General features: G+C 44.0%; 1 protein-coding gene across 17 annotated transcripts in view; it reads right to left on the bottom strand.

The window, feature by feature from the left end:
* FBF1 (Fas binding factor 1) overlaps positions 1–21,213 on the bottom strand; it is a 164,609-nt gene that overhangs the window by 25,392 nt on the left and 118,004 nt on the right. For 15 of the 17 annotated variants that reach the window (XM_068120834.2, XM_068120861.2, XM_068120843.2 and 12 more), the window contains 6 exons: positions 19,603–19,686; positions 19,337–19,437; positions 18,007–18,213; positions 16,629–16,736; positions 14,900–15,039; positions 7,345–7,463 (listed from right to left, as the gene is read on the bottom strand). In XM_068120834.2, the coding sequence (XP_067976935.2) occupies positions 7,345–7,463; positions 14,900–15,039; positions 16,629–16,736; positions 18,007–18,213; positions 19,337–19,437; positions 19,603–19,686 (759 nt within the window). The remainder of the gene's footprint in view (positions 1–7,344; positions 7,464–14,899; positions 15,040–16,628; positions 16,737–18,006; positions 18,214–19,336; positions 19,438–19,602; positions 19,687–21,213) is intronic. The other 2 variants (XM_068120852.2, XM_078779045.1) reach the window with 1 other exon arrangement.

Genomic DNA, 21,213 nt, shown 5'->3' with positions numbered 1-21,213 from the left:
CGCACCGCGGAGCAAAAGGGGGATTATGGTTTTCCCCTCCGTCAGTGTGTGCGTCCGTCCGTGCGTGCGTGCATGAGTGTGTGCATCCGTGCGTGCGTGAGTGCGGACGTGCGTGCATGAGTGTGGTCGTGCGTGCGTGCGTGTGTGCGTAAGCGAAGGACCGAATTCTAATTTGGTGTGTGGGTGCAACCCACGTCAAAATCCAAGATGGCCGCCGCCATGTATGTCTGACGCCATGTATGTCTGAACCTTGTGAGCGGAATATCTTGAAAAATAAGCGAAGTACCAACTTCTAATCTGGTGTGTGGGTGCATCTAGGTACAAGGAAGAACGCTATTGAAAATTGGGTCGCCACGTCAAAATCCAAGATCGCCGCCGCCATGTATGTCTGAACCTTGTGAGCGAAATATCTTGAAAAATAAACGAACTACTAACTTCTAATCTGGTGTGTGGGTGTGTCTCCAACCCACTCGCAAATATTATCGACTCTTCCATGTTTTCTGCGTCTTCCACTTTGTCAACTCACATCACTTCACCGACGGGGGACCTAGGCGTAACGCTTGTTATATATACAAAAATGGTGATGGTGGTTTTATTTTCTACCTCTGAGCATTATGACATCTGCTAAGACTTTGTTCACCCACAATACCTCCTCTTCTACTTCGTATGTCCTTGTCCTACTGTTTTGCCTTCACCACATTTTTGCCCCTTGTTACTCTGTTCTTCCATGAGCATTGATATATATATATATATATATATATATATATATATATATATATATATATATATATATATATATATATATTGTCGCGGATCCCGGGTTCGTCGACGTACAAAGGGGGGTTTATGCCCTGTTCCCCCCACAAACTCCGGTTCCACTGAGGCCGCCCACCACGTCTAAACTCGTGGTTGACGGATTGCTAGGCAACTCCAGCCGCCGAGCCTGCAACTGCGCGTGGAAGGGTTAGCGGTCACAACCCGAATACCTTCGGACACATGCAGCCGTGAGGACGGGGACTGAACCCCGCACAAGTCACACTTATTCCTGACACCCGAGCGGTTGTGCGTCGTGTGACCCGTGCCGTTACGCTATCGGACCCGATCGAGCGGTTTTAATTCTGGCGATGCTAGGTCAATGGATGGAAAATGACAACGACGGCCAGGTTGGAAGTACCAAACACAGTATTTATTTACAGGTATGTATAGAACACAGACAAAGCAAAAAATCTTAATAGCCTTACCTACGTCCCCAGACAAGGGCTCTCATTCGTTCCGGGAAGGGGGGAAGAGGGTAATGCGCGGGTAAGCGCGGCCGCTTCGTGCAGCTCGCCCGGATGGGCTCGGTCGTGCAGCTCGCTTGGATGGGCTCGGTCGTGCAGCTCACCCGGATGGGCTCGGTCGTGCAGCTCGCCCGGATGGGCTCGGTTGTGCAACTTGCCCGTATGGGCTTGGTCGTGCAGCTTGTGTGAATGGGTTTGGTGGACGACAGCCCCAGGAATCGCTCCAAACCCAAGGCGCCAACAGCCGGAGACAATCGCGGCAGGGACGACGTGGTTAAGACGAACCAGGAGCAGGAACAGAGAGCGCAGGAACCAGAGGACCGATCAAGATAGCAGGAGCCCAGCAAGAGAGAGAGTATGTGTTTATGGGCCGGGTTTTTATAACACCCCAACCCCTTCCTGAATGTTCCATGGGTCTCAATTGGCCGCCAGGGGTCACGTGACGTGACAGCCCCTCATTGGTCACCCTCGGTCACTCCCCCCTGCTTTCCCTTTAGCTCCCATTGGTTGCTCGCTGCTCCTCCTCCCAGGAATGTCTCATTCCTCCGTCGGGGAAGGTTTTATTCCTCCTTCAGGCCTGCAGGGCCTAGTCTAGTCCAATGACGAGGCACTTTCGGCCTCAACGAGGCCTATAATCATCCTGCCTGACTCAACACATTATTTGTTTTCTTTCTAAACACTGGAAAGGGCCTATGCTTTACATTTAATAAGAAATAACTAACTACAGGAGGCTACATGTTGTGGTGTAACGAACTATAGGGGGATTGCCTTTATTCGCAAAACCGCAACAATATATATATATATCTATATATACTGTATATGTCTATATATATATATATAATCAGATGGAGACAAAGGGGCATCACAAATTAATTGGCCAAAATATAATATAAGGGACCATCTCCATCATCAATATTCATATCGACACCACATCCACCATCCATATATTTTCTCTTTCTCATCCTCCGTCCCAACTCCCACGATGAAGCTGATTCTGAGGGCCTTTCTCTCACCGCAGGCAGGTTGGTGGTCCTTCTGCCTTCTACTGACTCCTCTCCGGCCTAGCTCCCCCAGCTCTGTCTGTGCTGTGTCCCACAAATATTCCTGCAGGATGCACAAGATCTGCCAGAAACCCTCTTCTGGTGAAACTGCCAAAATCAAGACTCTTTGCTCACCTTCACTCTTTCATTCCTCTTTTCTCCCGCCACTGGAACAAACTCCCTCACTCTCTTCAATCCCTCTCCTCCCTCCAGGTCTTTCAAACAGCTGTTCACCACCATCTATTATCTTGCCCATCCAAAACCTTGATCTTTTCTACCCCCATTAATACACCCCAAATCCACCTCTTTCAATCTCCAAATTTTTTCCTGAAATTCCTAATCGTGTTCATTTGTTTTGTGCTGTGTACCCCAGCCCCTCCCCAGCCCTCGCCCTTCCACAGATCTACCGATGTCCCTGTTCTCTACTGTTGTTGTGCTGTCTCCCGCTCCTTTTATTGTATGCTTTATGTGTCCATGCATGTTTTCTTGTTTAATGTGTTAGCTCTTACACAAGCCTCGACTCTGTATGCAAAAAAAACTCCCTTACCTATCCCCTTTTTCTCCTTCCCTCCCCATTCCCTTCCTTTTCTTAAAAAATTTTTTCAATCCCATCCTCATTTTTACATCCATACTATTACGTAGATAATTTCTTCATACGTTATGTCAGTCCTCCGAAACGGAAGTTTTGTGACAGGAGCATTTTTGCACAGCCAGTTGAATGTACAGGACACATCAGAAATGCAACAACAAAGTCTGCCTTGACTCAACACACACCGTACACAGGGAATCACATAATGCTATGACTCCGAGTTTTCTGGATATTCGGGCAACGTTGCTGAAGCAACTATTTGTGATTATTGCCTTGATCTGGGCAACAGTTTATGGGTCAGTCAGATATGCTCGCCTTTCTACATGGGGTGATGTAGAAAATGACATGAGAGGATGGTGCACCACCTGCTTGAAGCCCTGGAGGGAAGAGTGGGACAGTCTTTGGAAGGCAGTTCCACATACTGGAGAAAAAGCGAACAAAATAATTGAGATGTAAATTCATCCTGCATTTTGGGAGTTTAACCAGGAGGGTGTTCCTGGAAGAACTTGTGCATCTTGGAGTTGCTGTGGAGGGTTGGAGCACTGAGGGAGCAGGTGGAGCAATGTCGGAGAATATACAGCAGAAAACAGAGACTACCAACCTGTCTGCAACAGACCTCGTGCTTTGGCCTGATCACAGGACATTCCAATAATGTTGAGAACTTTTAATTCCACAGAATGTAAGAGAAACGACCATGATTCTTGGTCACCAGCCCATAGGGGAGAGCAGTACTCCATTGGGGGAGGATGAAAGCCATATAGGCTGAGTCGTTCTGATTTTTCAAGGAAAGTCCTGCAACAAGAGAGGATTCTGTCTATAGTTAATATCCATCGGAGGGATGGTGCACTTTGTGATGCAATGCCCTGGCTGTGAACCACCAATCTGATCTTTAATAGTCTGGCGAGAATCAAACCCACACATGACAGCTCAAAAGTAAATACTCAACCATTATGTCAACAACAGTTTGAGAATCCTCAATCGTTCAAGGATAATGTAACTTTATAATGAGTAAAACTATCAGGTGCCAATAAATGATTAATTTTTTTTTTTTTTTTGAATACAGAATTGAGGCTCGTGAAAGAGCTAACATTTATCACACAAACAAATCAAACAAAAGCAAACACAGTATATAAAAAGGGGAGCGGTAGACAAGATGGGGAGAGAAGGGGAAGCACATAAACTCAACATTTGAGAGCAGGGACATCGGGAATGTGTGGGAGGGGGAGGGCTTGGGGGGAGGAGGCATGGGAAGGGGGGGGGGGGAGAAGTATAAACACAAGGACTTCCAGGACAGAAGTTAGTATTTCAAAAAAGTGGATTTGGGGTGAAATTAGCGGGGGTAGAAAAGATCAAGGTTTTGGATGGGGGAAGATAAGAGATGGTGGCGAACAGCTGTTTTAAAGACCTGGAGGGTGGAGTGGGATTGAAGAGAGTGAGGGAGTTTGTTCCAGAGGCGGGAGAAAAGAGGAATGAAGGAGTGAAGGTGAGCAGAGAGTCTTGATTTTGGCAGTTTAACCATAAGAGGGTTGCAGGCAGATCTTGTGCGACCTGTCGGAATATTTGGTGGACAGAGCCCAGAGAGAGCTGGGGGAGCAAGGCCGGAGAGGAGTCGGTAGAAGACAGAAAGACCACCAACCTGCCTGTGGTGAGTAAGTGAAAGGCCCTCGGAGGTAGCTTCATCGCGGGAGATTCCAATGATTCTGAACGCTTTGGTTTCAACAGCGTGAAGACGAGCTAGGTGTGAGGCAGGAGCACCACCCCAGAGGGGAGAGCAGTATTCCATTGAGCTGCGGATGAAAGCCTTGTATGTGGTGAGGAGCTCAGGTGTGCCAAGGAAGGACTTCGCACGACAGAGGATGCCCAGTCGGCGACTGGCTTTGGAGGCTTGATTTGAAATGTGGTTTTCCCAGGAAAGATCATGGCAGATAGTGAGACCCAAAAGCTTGAGTGACAGAACTTCTTGGAGAGGATTATTCAGAAAGTAGATGGGAGGGTTGTCCAGTCGGTCTTTTCGGAGAGACATAGTGAGAGTGTGAGATTTGTCAGGATTGAAAGACATGTTCCACTTGTTTGACCAGTCTGTGATTTTGTCCAGGTCTGCAGAGAGTGAGGAGGCTGCAGACTGCCGATCTGAGGGATGAGGAATGGAGTGGCAGAGAGTGGAGTCATCAGCAAAGAGATAGAGAGGATTTTCAAGAGAGTCGGAGAGATCATTCCTAGAACCTCTAGAATGCCCCTCATAAATATGTCTTTGCTTGCCTTTCATTTTATTTATTTGATAACAATCCTAGCTGTGGTGATATGTACAATAAATGGATGAGGTGTGTGTGTGTGTGGGGGGGGGGGGGGGGGGCGGGGGGAGGGCCGGGGGCGGGGTTGGTGGTATGTCTGTGTGTGGGTATGTCTGTGTGCGGGTATGTCTGTGTGTGTGTGTGTGTGTAATGGGATACATCTGTGTGTGGGTATGTGTGTGTGTGTGTGTGTGGGGGGGGGGGGGGGGTAATGGGGTATGTGTGGTGTGTGAGTGTGTGTGTGTGTGTGGCATGTTTTTTGTGAAGTTCTACTGGAGTTTTCTCATGTGGAATTTGATGCATCAAAACAGTCCTCATGATCTCCCGAGTTGATTAGGCTGCAAATAATCCGGAAGAATTCCCATGTTTTAAGCGCACTCCATGTTAAAGTGTATAGAACAGCTTCATCGTGGATTCTAATTACAAAATAAATAACAAAAACATTGAAAACATTGTAACAAAGCATACATTGTTTCCCCATTACTTAATACTAATAATACTAACAAAGATAATAATAGTAGCATAATTTGGCAATAATAATAATGAGCGCGTCATCACGTCTCCTCCCTCCCCTCCTATCTCTCTCGCCCAGGCCCAAGCACACCTGGGCCTGGTGAAAGGTAAGCTAATGCTCAAGCAATACAGCAGGCAGGTATGCTACAAGGCCGTGAAGACCAATGAAAATTTGGTCCAACGGGCCCACTAGTCTACTTAATGGTGGTGCTTGCTTAAGAAGGTGCCACACTGACTCTTCCTAAATATGGAATAAAATGCAGAAACAGCATGTATTTCCATGAGCACAAATGTATGCTTTAGTAAGATCTTTTGTCTTCAGGTAATCAATCAATCAATCATGTCGAGTCTCCTCGGGCTTAAGTTAAAGGGGTTTCTCAAACACTGTCAATCAGTTGATGCGCGACTGTAATATCATGGGAATGGTCAAAGTGGCATGTGCTTTTGAGTAAACCAAAAATCCAACAGGTGAGGCGCATACTTGGAATGCAGGTGTGATTATCGTGGTCACACAGCATCACTTTATTACGGCCACACTATAATATTTTAATGACCACACACCATCACCTTCGAGTGGCTCGGTGGTGGGAGGGAGTAATGCGTCACTGTGGCTTGAAACCCACAGACACTCAGCAGAACTTTTCCGCATTCCTGCTAAAAGTGACGACTTCTCCAGGTTCACTTCTCGTCTTAAAAACATTCACAACCTATCATGACCACCCCATGCTCTGCCAAAGGTTTCATTTGACTCCACCATTACCCCATTATCAGAGCTACATAACGGGGTCATAATGTGGTCAGAGCTACATATGTGTGACCTGTATCAGTCATCGTCATGCATTAATAATTATCTGTCATGTCTCAATAAATTTTTAAATACTTTTTCTCCATCAAGATCATCCATCACCATGGAACATGAAGTCACATTTGTATCACACCCTAATTCTATACCTGAGCTAATGCGCTTTTTAATGTGTGCCATCACTTTCAGTGCCGACTTATACCCGCATTACATTTAGGAACTAGATGGTATTCATAGAATACTGACCCTGCGCAGTCAACTTGCTGCGAGCCAACTCTTCTGTTTTTGAACATTTTTTTTTCTTTGATCCAATATGGCTGCCAGACCACGTGAGCGATGACATCATAAATTTATATTCTCTAATATAATTGTTGCATAGATCATGCCGAATACATTTCAAACTGATCAGACTAAGCGTTGTCGCTGTCGAATTATGACGTCATAATTATGGCACCAAATGACATCATCGTTAACAACACCTATTCCCCATATGGAGTTCTTTACAATGAGCCATGTTTCCATGCAGCGGTTTTGGAGATATGGAGGTGCAACATTTTTCGATTTTTTTCCAAGATGGCGTCTGTACCACGTGACCCATGACGTCATAATTATGAATAAAAAAATTCTACAGATTACAAAAATAATCGGAGGCGCTTCTACGGTAAAATTTCGTGTCAATCGGACCAACGATTGCCGAGAAAATGAATTTTTAAAATGCAGACACACACGGCACATGGCACACATACGTAACTGAATGCTTAACTCCGCTTTTCGCTTCGCGAGCGTCGGGTAATGACTTAGTTAGGTTTCAGTAAGGATAGGTTCTCACCTCCTCCAGCAGCCGTGTCTGTTCTTGCAACCGGGCCTCAAGGCGGGAGATGACTTTGTGAAGCTCGCTTCGCTCCTGCTGCAAGTCTTTCCTCTGACTTTCCAGGCTGTTCTGCAACACTGGAAGAGAACCCACAACAATGTAACTACCAGTATTAAATAAAGCCCGACTCTCCCCCTGTTTAGTCAGTCCCTTAAACGAAATGTTCATGGCAAAAGGTCAAGAAAAACAAATAAAAACTGTGTTTAGACACGTTTAAAATGAAAAAGCAAAATCATAAAAATCAAAAAAATCAAACTATTGCTCACTTTTCAAGACCATAACACATACTCTACCAAAATTGCTCCACTACATTCCTATTCTGGCTGAACAGTGCCTCCTGTGACCATGGAAAGTTGATAAGATTTCCCCAGGCCGTGAAGAGGGATAAAAAAACTGAACCTTTCAGACCCAGACCCACGATGAGGAAGAAGCACAAGGCCCATTCTGCCCCCCCTCAAACAACCTCTCTCAGTCTCTCTGTCTCTGTCTTTGTCTCTGTCTCTCTCTCAATTGAAGCTCCACCTGGTTTTAATAAAAGAGGTGGGGGTGGTGGCAACCAACTGTGCCAACTGAGGTTCTATCCCAGACACAGCACCAACCTACATTTTCTGGGATGTCATGCTTCAAATGTAGGTTAGTGCAGTATCTGAGAAGGAGCACCAGTGGGCCCAGAGTCTACCCTACCCCATCCTAAAATTGGGATCTCATGCTCTGCAATTCCCAAGGGGAGATTTTCTCCATGGGCCAAAGCCTCACAAAATTTTAATGGGAACTTTGTGGGGCATTTGCATAAGGGACGTGTCATCTTCATCTATCTATATCAATAAGATCATTATCTGACCAGCTCTGTTTTGACAGATTTATGTGCTGCATCAGCAAACCAGATATGCTCCGGCCTTGCATGCCTGCGACATGAGTATTGTTGACCATCAGTCTGTGGCGTATTTGCTTGCTATGAACTGCAGGACTGGTGCAGGGTCTGGTTGTTGTTGGATTATCTAGTTACGGTAGCTTTTCACCTCTCACTTTCCTGGCAGCATGTCAACCTTAGTTGCTTGCAAGTGAAGGTTGGCTTAGCAGTGCTCTCAATCAATCCTATTTCAGGGCATCCTGGGTAGGTGGCAAGTGATACAACTACAGATCTGTTACTTTGGGAAAAAAATGCTCCACCTGGGTGTGTTTGCACAATTTCTTAGCTTGCTGTAGAGTGGACAAATTAATTTTCCCAACAAGGAAATAACCGATTGTGGGGTGGGGGATTTTGCCGCAACCTCGAACACGTGACTTCAGTTTCCCCAAATTAGCACACAATTAAAATGATCATGAAGTGTCCTAAATATTTATCCAACATCACATAGGTGTCCTTTATATGTTCCTCTCCTTCCAGTGCGTACGACGTGTGGTTCAAAAAGCCTCAACAAGCAAAATGACAACTGGGCCTCCTTTAATGAGCCAAACTGGCATGAAACAAACACTTTCAGATGCTGGACTGCAATTCCTTTTTCACAGGCATGAAAAAAAAAAATCAGTACAAAATAAAATCACTTTTCATTTTTAAGGCTTTATTAAGGCATTTTAACACAGGCATTCTAAGGCCATTTTCCCTGCTAGAGCAGGGTTTAGCCTTGCGGTCCCCATGACAATCTTCTCGATTTTGCCCTATTTTCTGCATCTCTCCTTGTTAACCCCCATGCCCGCATTTCTTCTTCCACCATCTTTAGCCAAGTCTTTCTCGGTCTTCCCCGTCTTCTACTTCCTTCTACATTCATTTCCATCACTCTTCTCAACCGGTCACTTTCATCCTTCCTCAACACATGACCAAACCATCTCAACCTGTTCCTCTTCACAGCATCAATCACGGGCTCTATTCCCATCATCTTTCGCAATTCATCATTTGTCTTCCTCTCTCTCAACGATACTCCGCACATCTACCGAACCATTCGCATTTCCACCCTTTCCAGCCTTCGTTGCTGCTCTACGTTCATTACCCATGTTCGCTCCCATAAATCATAACACTTCTCACACATGCAGCATACACCTTTCCCTTCAGCTTCACGACACTCCCCTCCTCGTCAGCACGGCACTCAGTTCCCAAAACTTCTACCATGCACATCTCACTCTAGCAACCGTTGCCGAGTCTGATCCACCTTCTCCATTCAGCATGTCTCCGAGGTAGCAAAATGTTTTCACACCCTCCAGCTTCACGCCGTCTCCAAGATCCAACTCAATATTTCCACCATCTGCAGCTCCCTCTGTGCACACCTTACACTTGAATGTAGTGTAAAGTTATGACCTTCTGGTTAATGACCTGCTACACTGGTTAATGACCTTCTCAGACCACTACATTTTTGATGAACCCACTCAGCGCACATTGTACATTGAATGGAGTTCACTCCGACACCCTTCCTGCACACTCTGATCTTGGAGGGATATTTTTAGGGAAGCATATCAATAGCAGTTCTATTTGTTTGGAAACAGACATGCCACATTGTCTTCTGGCATAGAAAAAAAAATCAATTGTGAGTGATAATCATTGTTGACTTTTGGCCTCAGGGTTGGCTTGTTTAACATTCCTATCTGAACTGATGGGTCACGATGCCTGAAACCTAGTTTTAAGTCCCATCTGCTAAAGGTATTTATTGTCCATTGTCTACAAATGGCTTGCAATTCCTTTTAAAGTACCGTACACCAATGTCTACTACTGTCTGTTTTACAACTATCTGGGACGCCTCTGTGTGGTGGTTGTTTCCACCCCAATGCAAGTCGGGGGCCAAATCTTCCCCATTCTTCCCTGCTGCCCGGATTCATCAGGGCGCCGATCAATCCCCATGGACCGGCCCTTTCCCTGTAGTCCTGTCTCTGTTTGTCTCTTTCTCATTCTCTTTCGCACTCTCACCCTCTCCGTAACTCTAACTCTAGCTGTCGTGGTCCTGACTTTGTGAAGATTGGGATACACCACCCTGGAGGTGGTGTATCTCTGGGTCGCTTCTGGAAGATCGATCGACTGTCTCCATGCCACGGGCTTGTTTGAGAGAACTATCTGGGGCTAGACAACAACAACAACATCTGTTCTGCCCACAATTTATATACAGATTCCAATATGAGCTTTGGGATTGATGTTTTCATAAAATTCACTAATAAGGATCTGTCCAATTTATATATTCCTCACAAAAAGTCAAGGAACAATTTTGAAACTACGATATAAATTATAAAACTGAAATTGTAGCTCACAGTTCAGAAAATTCTTCATGTATAAACAAACCATGATTATATTGAGGAAGGAAACACAATGAACAAGTAACATGAAATGTTCCAACATGGTTCGAAATTAGTACCAGTCTGCCAGTCTTTGTCAGCGAAAATTCCCGTCGGACAGGTTGAGTTCACGGGCAACCAGTCTGGCGGACGGGTTCAATTGTCAAAGTGGAAGGCGATTGTTTCCAGGAAATTGATCTGAGGTCACCCGCGATAACAGTAGAATGGTCAACTGGTCCACATATTGTCGACAGGTGGCAATATCAATAACCTCTTTCACATATAACTCCATTAGTGCTGTGCCCACATTGGAAAAGGGCCCTAAAATCAGAGCTAACCCAACTGAAGGTAAAAAAGTACAACCTATATTTTAATATTTGGGGCATCCTCTCATCATGAAATGGATGGTTGTCGTTGCACAGTTGCATTCATCATATGTTATTTAGTCCATTTACATAGTAATCTACAGGAAAATTGATGAAACTACCAATGATACATCTTTATAAACATGAAGGCAGGTGTTTAATTAGTAAGTATAAAATTGGTATCAAAATGTAGCTATGGAATTGGTCCATCATACTAAAATAGAAATTTAGTGTCTGCCTGTTTGACTGACCATGATACATTCGGTCGTTACTTGTCCAATCTCAACCAAACTTGACAGGGGGCTTTCCCCCTTGGGAGAAATCGTGTTAAGGTGTATTTTCGTGTTAAGATAGCTAATCATGGCATTTTCCAAGGCCACTTCCATTAACAAAAGTAATAACACTAATTATAACACCATAATATGAATGTTATTACAAAACAATATTAATACTAATAATATACCCTCCTTCCCCCGAGGGGTTTTCCTCCTTGGACAAATGCCACGTTAACATGTATAAATAGCTTATTGTGGCGTTTCATGAGGCAAACCTACCAGAAGTAAAAAATATTATAAAACACAAACACGTACGATTACCTTTTTAAACAGTCGCTACTGCTGTTTAACAGTAAACTGAAAGGAATCTGGAGGAATCCCAACGTCATTGAAGCATTATGTGCTTATCGCATCCACCACAGACTAACGGACCAAAGCCTAGATCTACTACAATCTATATACCGCAGAGAGAATAATAACATGACCTTTCCTGATGCTCTCATAGGGAGTGGGTGCACGAGTCACATAAATATTCATTTGTTGTGCAAATTAGCCCAATTGTATGCTCATTAATACAGGCATTCATAAAATGCAAATTTTTACCAAAAATTGTCATTTTCTTTTACTTTTAAGAAGCCACACAAGTCAGCATAAGGCTCCGATGACAATTACACCAGGCCGTAGAGCATTTTTTTTTCTGAACATTTTGATGCTACATAAATGAGTACAAGATGATTTCATACCAAAAAAGGTTAAAAAAAAAAAAACCCCAACACATTTAAGCAGCTTCGGATGCGCACCTTGACCCCACGGCCAAGTACACTGTCCAACAAAACTGTCCCATGAACATACACATGCATCTATCTCAGCCTGAAGGCTGGAGCACATGGTCAAACACATACACACACACCATCCTAACTCAAAAGGGCCAGAATATCAATTCTGTATGATCATAAGTATGATCATGCAACCGGACCACTCTTCAATAGAAGTAGGTCCCCATAACACTCGTCAGTGTGGATCATAATCTCATCGTCGGAGTGAACTCGCCATTTGATAGCATCTTGTGTGTGTGGGAGATGGGTTACTGATTTGTCTGTAGTTAAAGACAAAACATACCTAATCGGGTCCAGAGTTATGCAGGGAACGCACTTGCTTCCAAAACAGCAAGGATGTATGTCCGAGCTGAAGTTGCATCATCCTCTACACGTTGATAAGACCAAAAGTTTGTCAGTCATGCAGGATTTTCCTTGACGTGGTTGACAAGAATGATGTCATGTGTCTTGTCTTAAGGCAGTGTGTTTGGGGCCCCTTTTCCAAGTGTCAATCATACCACATCCCCTTTGCTATTGCCATATATTTTTACTGTCTGTTCCACGGCCTGGTCTGTTGACACACAATTAAAATTGGGGTAAGCTGATCTGCCAACATTGACATCATTCACCAAATGTCTGTAGCTCTCAGGGTGCATGTGTTCCAAACTTTTCCGGTCTGCTGTGTTCTGCACGTGGGCACATACTTGGCACAAATTATGCTGCAGGCAGCAATGAACCTTGGTCAGGCCTCATTAATTGCACTGAGGTGTCGCACAAAGTCAGCCTCCCATTCTACATTTGTTCCATCAAATTATTTGCATCAAAATGTGAAGGTCTCTGATTTATGCGTGTGCAGCAATGATTTTGCATTTTCCCCTTGTCTTTAGAACACATTTGTTGACTTTTTCAAGTCATGGTTTTCACTTTAGGGTGATTCTGCATGTGTGGTATGGGACATTTAGATAACACTTTCCAGCCTGTTGACCATACCAATAAGGAATTAAGATATGTTTTGGAGCAATAGCTTATTGTCATAAGCACCGCCCATTCTACAGGCCACGCCTTCCCTCCTCTCCCCCAGTGACATAAGCACCGCCCATTCCACAGGCCACGCCTTCCCTCCTCTCCCCAGTGTCATAAGCACCGCCTTTTAGCGAAGCCACATCTTTCTCTCCAATGGCCCAGAAACCCAACTGCCAGTCTCCACACAAAGCCACACCACATTTTGGGACGTCAAGCACATTTACTTTCTGTCTGCTGGACACAGTGAAGTGTTGCTTATAACAATCTATCTATAATTCCAGTAATCTCTGTGTGTGTGTGTGTGTGTGTGTGTGTGTCTGTGTGTGTGTGTGTTTGTCTGTGACCGCTGTTTCTCGACAACCACGGGTCCGATATACTTGAAACTTGCCAGGTATATTGCTGGGGACCCGAGGATGTGCCTTTTCAAGGTTTGAAATTAATCGCAGAAGTAGTTACCGAGCTATGTCCAAAAAACGATTCAACCAATCAGAGAGCAGCGAGCTATCACGTGTGCCGAACGTGGCGAACAGACTCTGCCTCGGATGGCACATTTGAGAGCGTATTCATTTATTTCCCGTCGGCAAACTATGTTGGCGTTAAACTATGTTTTAAAACTAATTAAAACTAATTTGCGATTCATCGTAACTGCGATTTGCGACCTTCCGGACAGTGAGGACTGCACTTCCGGCAGCCAATCACAGAACGCTTTGTTGCGTAGGCGTGGCCGATGTGAGAGCGAGCTGAGCCCAGCGCGTGCGCCATTACGGTACGTAATTCGATTTCTTCCGGAGAAAATAATAATTTCTCGATTTCTTATGCGCATTATTTCTCCCAATTCAGTCAGAGCGAAGGGCGGAAGCGAAGAGCGTTGTTTTTTTTGTTTACGGGCGTACGGGCGGGGTAGAGCGTACGGGTAGCGTTTTTTTTTTTTTTTTGGCACATTTGAGAGCGTATTCATTTATTTCACGTTGGCAAACTATGTTGCCGCTATGTTGGCGTTAAACTATGTTTTAAAACTAATTAAAACCATTTCATGTAAATAGAGGGGGGGGGGGGGGGATTGTCACTGTACTCGCAAGCCGTTCGCCGTTCGCTTTGGCGTTGCGAATGGACCAAAACATTTCATGGACCAAACCATTTCATGTAAAGCGTTCGCCGTTCGCTTTGGCGTTGCGAATGGACCAAAACATTTCATGAACCAAACCATTTCATGTAAATAGAGGGGGGGGGGGATATAATTTTAGATATATATATCGTACGGGCATGCCCTAGTATTTTACAAACACACGATCAGCCATTCCTTATCAACTGTTTCGTTGGAGTGCTTGCTTGAGTGCTTAAGCCACTCATGACAAAACTTTAGAGGATCAATTTTTTTTACCACGAAACACCTTAATAGGGATTTTAAAACACCTTAATAGTCATTTTCTCACAATTCACAACTTATAAACACACGAGCCTCGTGGGGAAAGGATGGGAGTCTGGAGGGAGGGGTGTGGAATGGGAGGAGGGAGAGGAATGAGTTGGGGGAAAAGGAGAAGGGGTGGGTGGGGGGAGGGACTCGGCATTGCCTGGCAACGCTGGGTACCATTGCTAGTGCTTTCTATTTCAGGCTTGGTCCTGTCCACCTGTGAATTTTCTACTGTTTGTAGTCCACACAATGCAAGCTACCTTCCTCTTCTGCCGTCACTGTGCTGCAAAGCACAACTCTTTAACTTCAATACGAGCCGCAACATATGCACATCGAAAAGTGTCTGCAACCAATAACCAAGTGTCCCACCTTTGATCTGCTGTTCACGTTGTCTCATCTCAAAATCAGCATCTTGCCGACTATTTTTTCGATAACCATCCAGTTGGCTTGCCAGCTCTCCAAGTCGCTGTGAGAATGCTTCCATGTGCTCTATGACTGTTGAGAGGGACCTGAACCACCCACATAACAATCACAAGTTAGATAGTCTTGTCAGCCAATCACCTTTCTGCTTTTCAACAACTTCTAAACCATCTCTCAGTAGCTTTGATGATAAGTTCGTGAATACAAAATATTTATGTGAAAACACATGATAAATAGTGTCGTGTTAATGTCGATTAACACTGCCTCTGAACGGATGGGCCGAACAGACTTTAACTCCCTCAGACTGTGTCCATTATGGTGGACTTTGCGCTCGCGCGTGGGACTGGGTAGAATAACGAGACTCCTTTTCTCTTTTAAAACCAAACGGGCTTATTTCTCAAAACAAATGACAAAAACAGGAAAGATTGAATCAACAATAACTATACACAAAAGAACTACAAACCTATGGCGCCACACACCGGACTCAAGCACAGATCGGGAAAGGGACAACACTGGGTGACTTGTCTCTGGTGGTGATGGGGACATCAAAGGAAGGGTGGTGCTGCGCAGGGAGATGAGGAAGGTGACGAGGTAGATGATGAGGTGATGAGGAGACAAGGAGACAAGCAGGATCATGAACAGGGAAGGGGGGGGGGGGGTGAGGAAGACGAGAACAGGCACAGGGCGAAGGCAGGCAGGTAGGACAGCCTCCTTAAAGCTCTCCAAATCCCCTCAGAACTCTGTCCTCGTCAAAACACTCCCTTATTCTTCTCTCAGAGCGTGACCCTTAAACACTCTCTGGTGCTCTCCAAATCTCATCAGAACCCCTTCAGTCTCCCCTCAGAACTGTTTGCGCTCTGAACAGAGAGCTACAGGTTCCTCCCTCTTCTACCCTGGCAACGCTCTGCCCCTTCCTCCTCAGAACTCCATGATCCTTCGTGCCTCTCAGCTCTGACAGCCCTCTGCCCCTCGAGGCGTTTGGCTCCACCCCCTTCATGAGATGACCATAGCTCCACCCCTTTCTCTCCCATACATGGCAGATCCCATGCTATATGCTTTACTCTTCTCTTCTCTTCTGTTCTCTTCACTTGCCACCCGGTGCACATGGTGGATGTTTACAGGAGGTTTGTACACACAGTAAATAAACTTAATGCCTAGCTATTTTATTACAACACACCACCCTCCATATGGTACACATTCAAACAAACCATCCTGAAGCTGACGTATCCCTACTTATTACATCGAGATTGGCTACCTACTCGCACACAGGCCTTGCTACTCTCTGCAATTCTATCTGTTCTAAGTTCTAAAATAATCTCAAACTCTAAGCCCCTCAGCCCCCCCATCCCCCATAAACGTACCAATAGTTTCATTCAAAATTGTGAAAAATATCTCATCATGCAGTACTTTTTTTTTTTTTTTTTTTTTTTTTTTTTTTTTTTTTTTTTTTTTTTTTTTTTTTTTTTTTTTTTTTTTTTTTTTTTTTTTTTTTTTTTTGTATACAAGATCGAGGCTCGTGAAAGAGCGAACATTAATCACACAGAAAGACAAACCGACACATAAAACATAACATAGGGAGCGGTAGACAAGATGGGGAGAGTACTGTGAATCAAACAACAAAAACTGGCAAAGCCTGAGCAATGGTGTGATGATAGAAAAGAGATTTTCATTGGTTTACCTTGTCTGGGCTGTGGCACTGGTAACAGCATCAACCTCTTGGTCTTTGAGCCTGCGCAACCGCTGCATTTGCTCTTCATAGTCCTTCTGCATCTCAGAGACAGCTTTCCTGTACACAATTGCAGGTTGCCATTCAGATTCTACACACAATAAGTTGAGCTTAGCTGAACACATTTTGTGGCAATCCATGTTTTGTGCCATTGGCACCAAGGCTTGCCATGCCATGTCATGTCATGTGTGCTCGGTGTTCTGTTTTTTTTTTATTGAAAATGATGTGTCGAGATTTTCTATTGAAAAATAAAATGTATACATTTTCTAGTTCAGACTATTTCAGCTCTGCCTTCCAGCTGTAAATAGACATGTACCGTGAAATGCGGTGAATAGGGAGGGACAGCAAGGTGAATAGGGACACAAACTGAAAAAAAGTTCGGAAACTTTTTTCACTGAAAATTGATAACCACACAGATTTGTTGATATTTGGGTTGAAAGTATTCTCTTGTTTGTTTTAAAAGCAACTTATAGTCCCTATTAACCCCATATATGGGTTAAATAGGAATAAATAGGATTTTTATGGCTGTCCCTATTCACCCCGTTTTACGGGTGAATAGGGCCAGTCACTAAGATAAAATAATAATAATCAAAAAACAATCCTTGGGTTTCCAACTTATTGCTAAATTGATAGCTCAGATGGATGCACATAATATGCACCCATAATAATAATATAAACCACGGTGCCAATGAAAAAAAATATGGGATAAAAAGTTTCTCCAAAGTGTCCCTATTTCTTGATTATTATTTTTTTGTATTAGTGACTGTCCCTATTCACCCGTAAAACGGGGTGAATAGGGACAGCCATAAAAATCCTATTTATTCCTATTTAACCCATATATGGGGTTAATGGGGACTATAAGTTGCTTTTTTTTTAAAACAAGAGAACGCTTTCAACCCAAATATCAACAAATCAGTATGGTTATCAATTTTCAGCGAAAAAAGTTTCCGAACTTTTTTTCAGTTTGTGTCCCGAGTCACCTTGCTGTCCCTATTCACCCCATTTCACGGTACTACTGGATTTTCAAAATGAGACCTTTTGCGCATGCACCGTGTGCGTTTCCATGGCTGGCACGAAATGTATAATTCAAATAGTCTTTTAAACATAACTTCCAGCATTTAGACGAAAGAGTGGCAATTTCCAAATGGTTAGCCATAATTCTTCTGTTCCTGAGTGCGAACTGGGCTCACGGAAATACTGCATAGGAAATACGAGAAATATCCGTGGATGACAGGTGTCCAGTTCGTACCATTTCCTGTTAGTGCAAACGAGGAGCAGCAGTGGATATAACACAGATGCATAATATAAAAATAAGTTCAAACAAAAAAACCTCTGCAGTTCTCTCAATCTCTCGAAGTCTCGGTTTCTTTCTCGATCGGCATCAGCAAGTCTCTGAGCCGATGCCTCCATCAGTCGGGTTCTCTCAGCCTCAGATTCATTTCGAACGGTTTTCAACATGGCCGTCAGTTCATTCATCTCTGCCTGTAGCCTGGCTTCACGCAAGTCCATACTCTCAGATTGCAACTTGTTGCGCCATCTGCATCAAAATGAAGCAAAGAACACGGTGTATGTACCAAACTGTACCATGAAATGACGTGCAGTAGTTAATACCCACAATTATGCGCCAAAAAAACTTGTGACTAACACAAGGGCTTTGGATCTCCAAAGATTGAGCAAACACTGGCTCTCTTAACAATAGATGAGTCGGCTTTCTCCCCATCACAAGCAAAATAGTAGAAAAAATAATTTTCTAGTCTTGCTTTTTCTGCTTCCAGAAATCCTTATTGCTCTCACCAAGTGCTGGCAGAAAGGTACACACACTCACCTCTAAGCTGTCCGGTCTGGGTTTGAATCTTGATCCAGCTATAAACTGTCATACCGGTGTCAGTGTGTGACCGTCCCTCAGGTGGACGTTAATCCGGGCATCCTGTCTGCCGGCATTAGTTGGTGGAAGTTAAGATCCCACCGTGTCCTTCATCAAGAGTAGGTGAGCTATCGCTGGCACCATGGCCAAATTAAAAATTCCTGCCCTGACTTTAATGGAACGTCAGGCCAGCCGGTTCGTGAAAGACTTGGGCCAAGCTTCTCCCGGCCAACCCCACATGAACGTGGGAATAATTACAGCTGTTAAAGAAGAAGATTACTCTCGCCAAGCCAAATTGTTATTGTGATCTGCATGGATCCATCCCCTTTTCTCTCATGTTGAAATGTCAGGAATTCCCAGGTCTGTTGTCTTAAGCTCTTACCTCCAGATTTCATGTCTTCTGTCCACCACTACATGATGATCATTAATCTCCACTACTGAACTTAACTACAACTACTGAGACCCTCCACTCACACTCATAATCTGCAATTCAAACTCTTGCTGTTATTTCTATATTTACCTGCACCTGCGCTATCCCATTGGGACCATTTTCTGTCTGTTGATATATTGCCACCTGTTACTCTGCTCTTCCCTGAGCCAAGCTTGACACCTGTATATTAAGAACGTTACTGTATACAGTCTGTTAGGTTTTCATCAAGTCCACAGGCAAGCTCTCCATCATTGTGGAGATAGAAATGGAAACATGGAAGACAAAGCAAATAAAGAAATGCTCGTAAAAACAACGAGCAAGTGGGACTTGAAAAGCATTCGTCTCCAGGTGCGTCGCAATACCTACTTGTACATATCTTCCAAGGACACAAGCTCCTGTTCATGGCGCTTCTGCTGAGCCTCCAGAAAGGCCTTCAGCTGTACGTTCTCAACCTCCAACTGATGCAGCTTACACACACATACATGTCAGCATTACATTACTTATTATACACTATGACCTTCATTGAACGTGATATTCCAATGCTGTGTCAGTTAAGGAAAACCAGAACTTGAAGATGTTCTGCTTGTCAGTATTGGATATGTCTCAAGGAGTTTTGTGAGTTTCAGCATTACCTTGATTTCAACATCTCGAGTTGCATGCAATTCTTTGTCACTGCTATGATCGACAGCCAGGCTGCTGACGGTAGACTCCGCAAGCTGGAGACAAAATATTTGTTCCATTATTTCAATGAGAGGTTTTAAGTCAGGATAGAATAGGAGGCACTGTAATTACAACGACAAAGTTAACAAGAATGGTCTAAGCCCTAAAGGGTGCATGTGACGTGTCAAGATCAATACATTTCACATTAAATAATGTAGAAATGTAAAGGAAAGCAAGGAAAGCCTGTTATGTTTGGCCATGTGTGTGCAATACATTAGTTGGCCTCCAAAGCCAGCTATCGACTGACCATCCTTCGTCGTACAAAGTTCTTCCTTGGCAAACCTAAACGACTATCCACCTACAAGTCCTTCATCTGGAGCTTGATGGACTACTGCTCTCCCCTCTAGGCGGGCTCCCCTGCCTCACATCTTGCTCAGCTTTACGCCATCGAAACCAAGACCTTCAAGATCATTGGGATCGCCAACGATAAAGCTGAGTTGTTAGGGTGTATCACTTCACCATCAAAGGCAGGTCGGTGGTCTCTCTGCTTTCTACCACCTCCTTTCTGGACTTGCACTCTCTGCCCTTTCCATGCTTTGTCCCCTCCGCTCCCCCCAAGTCTGTGCAGGGTGCTCATGGTCCACTGCAACCCTATTCTGGTGAAACTCCCAAAATTCAGGATCACTGCTCACCTTCATATACATCCACTCATTTGTTCCTCTTTTTTTTCCTGCCTGTGGAACCAACTTCCAATTTCTCTTCAATTTCACAATTCCCTCCAGTTCTTCATGACAGCTCTTCACCACCATCTCAGATCATCCCCCATCGAAAACCACAATCTTTTCTACCCCAGTTTCTACCCCTCATCCTCACATCCTTCGTCTTCGACGTTTCTCCCTATTTTGTCCCTTGGCCCTTCTGTTGGTGTTTCCAACCTTTCTTTCTGCTGTTCCTTTTGTTCTGTTGCGTCCTGATCCATTCTGTGTTCTAGCTCTTCCAAGAGCCTGGACTTTGTATACAATTACAAATTCAAACTATAGCAGCACTCTTCAACATCGCGATGTCGCCCGATATGCCTCCGACCACATTATTGCATGATTATATACTTTTAGAAAAACTTTTTTTCAAAGCTTGAGGAAAAACTGGCTCGTTTCTCAACTGTAGACCAGTCAGTTTTCTCCCCATCACAAGCAAAATAGTATAAAGAATAATTTTTCAGGCTCTATTCTAATCTTGCTGCTTTTCTTCTGTCTTGTACCAAGACACTTGTACCAAGTTTGATTTAAATCACTTCAGCTGTTCTCAAGTATCACATTTTTACTTGACATCACATCTCTGACCTTTGATGCCAAAGTATAATCAGTTCATCTTTTCATCATAAAATATATACTTGTACCAAGTTTGGTCAAAAACCTATAACTCGTTCACAAGCTAGCTCAGTAACAGAATTTTTACCTAACCGGACCTCTGACCTTTGACCTTTTGACCCCATGATCTAATCAATTTATCTTTACATCATTAAACATATTTGTACCAAGTTTGACTTAGATCCCTTCAGCTGTTCTCAAGTTAATGTGGTAACG

The sequence above is a fragment of the Myxine glutinosa genome, chromosome 1 (genome assembly GCF_964187855.1).
Source record: "Myxine glutinosa chromosome 1, kmMyxGlut1.1, whole genome shotgun sequence".
Lineage (NCBI taxonomy): Eukaryota > Metazoa > Chordata > Myxini > Myxiniformes > Myxinidae > Myxine > Myxine glutinosa.
The sequence above is the reverse complement of the archived record's forward strand: the minus strand, read 5'-3'. Positions and strand labels throughout refer to the sequence as shown.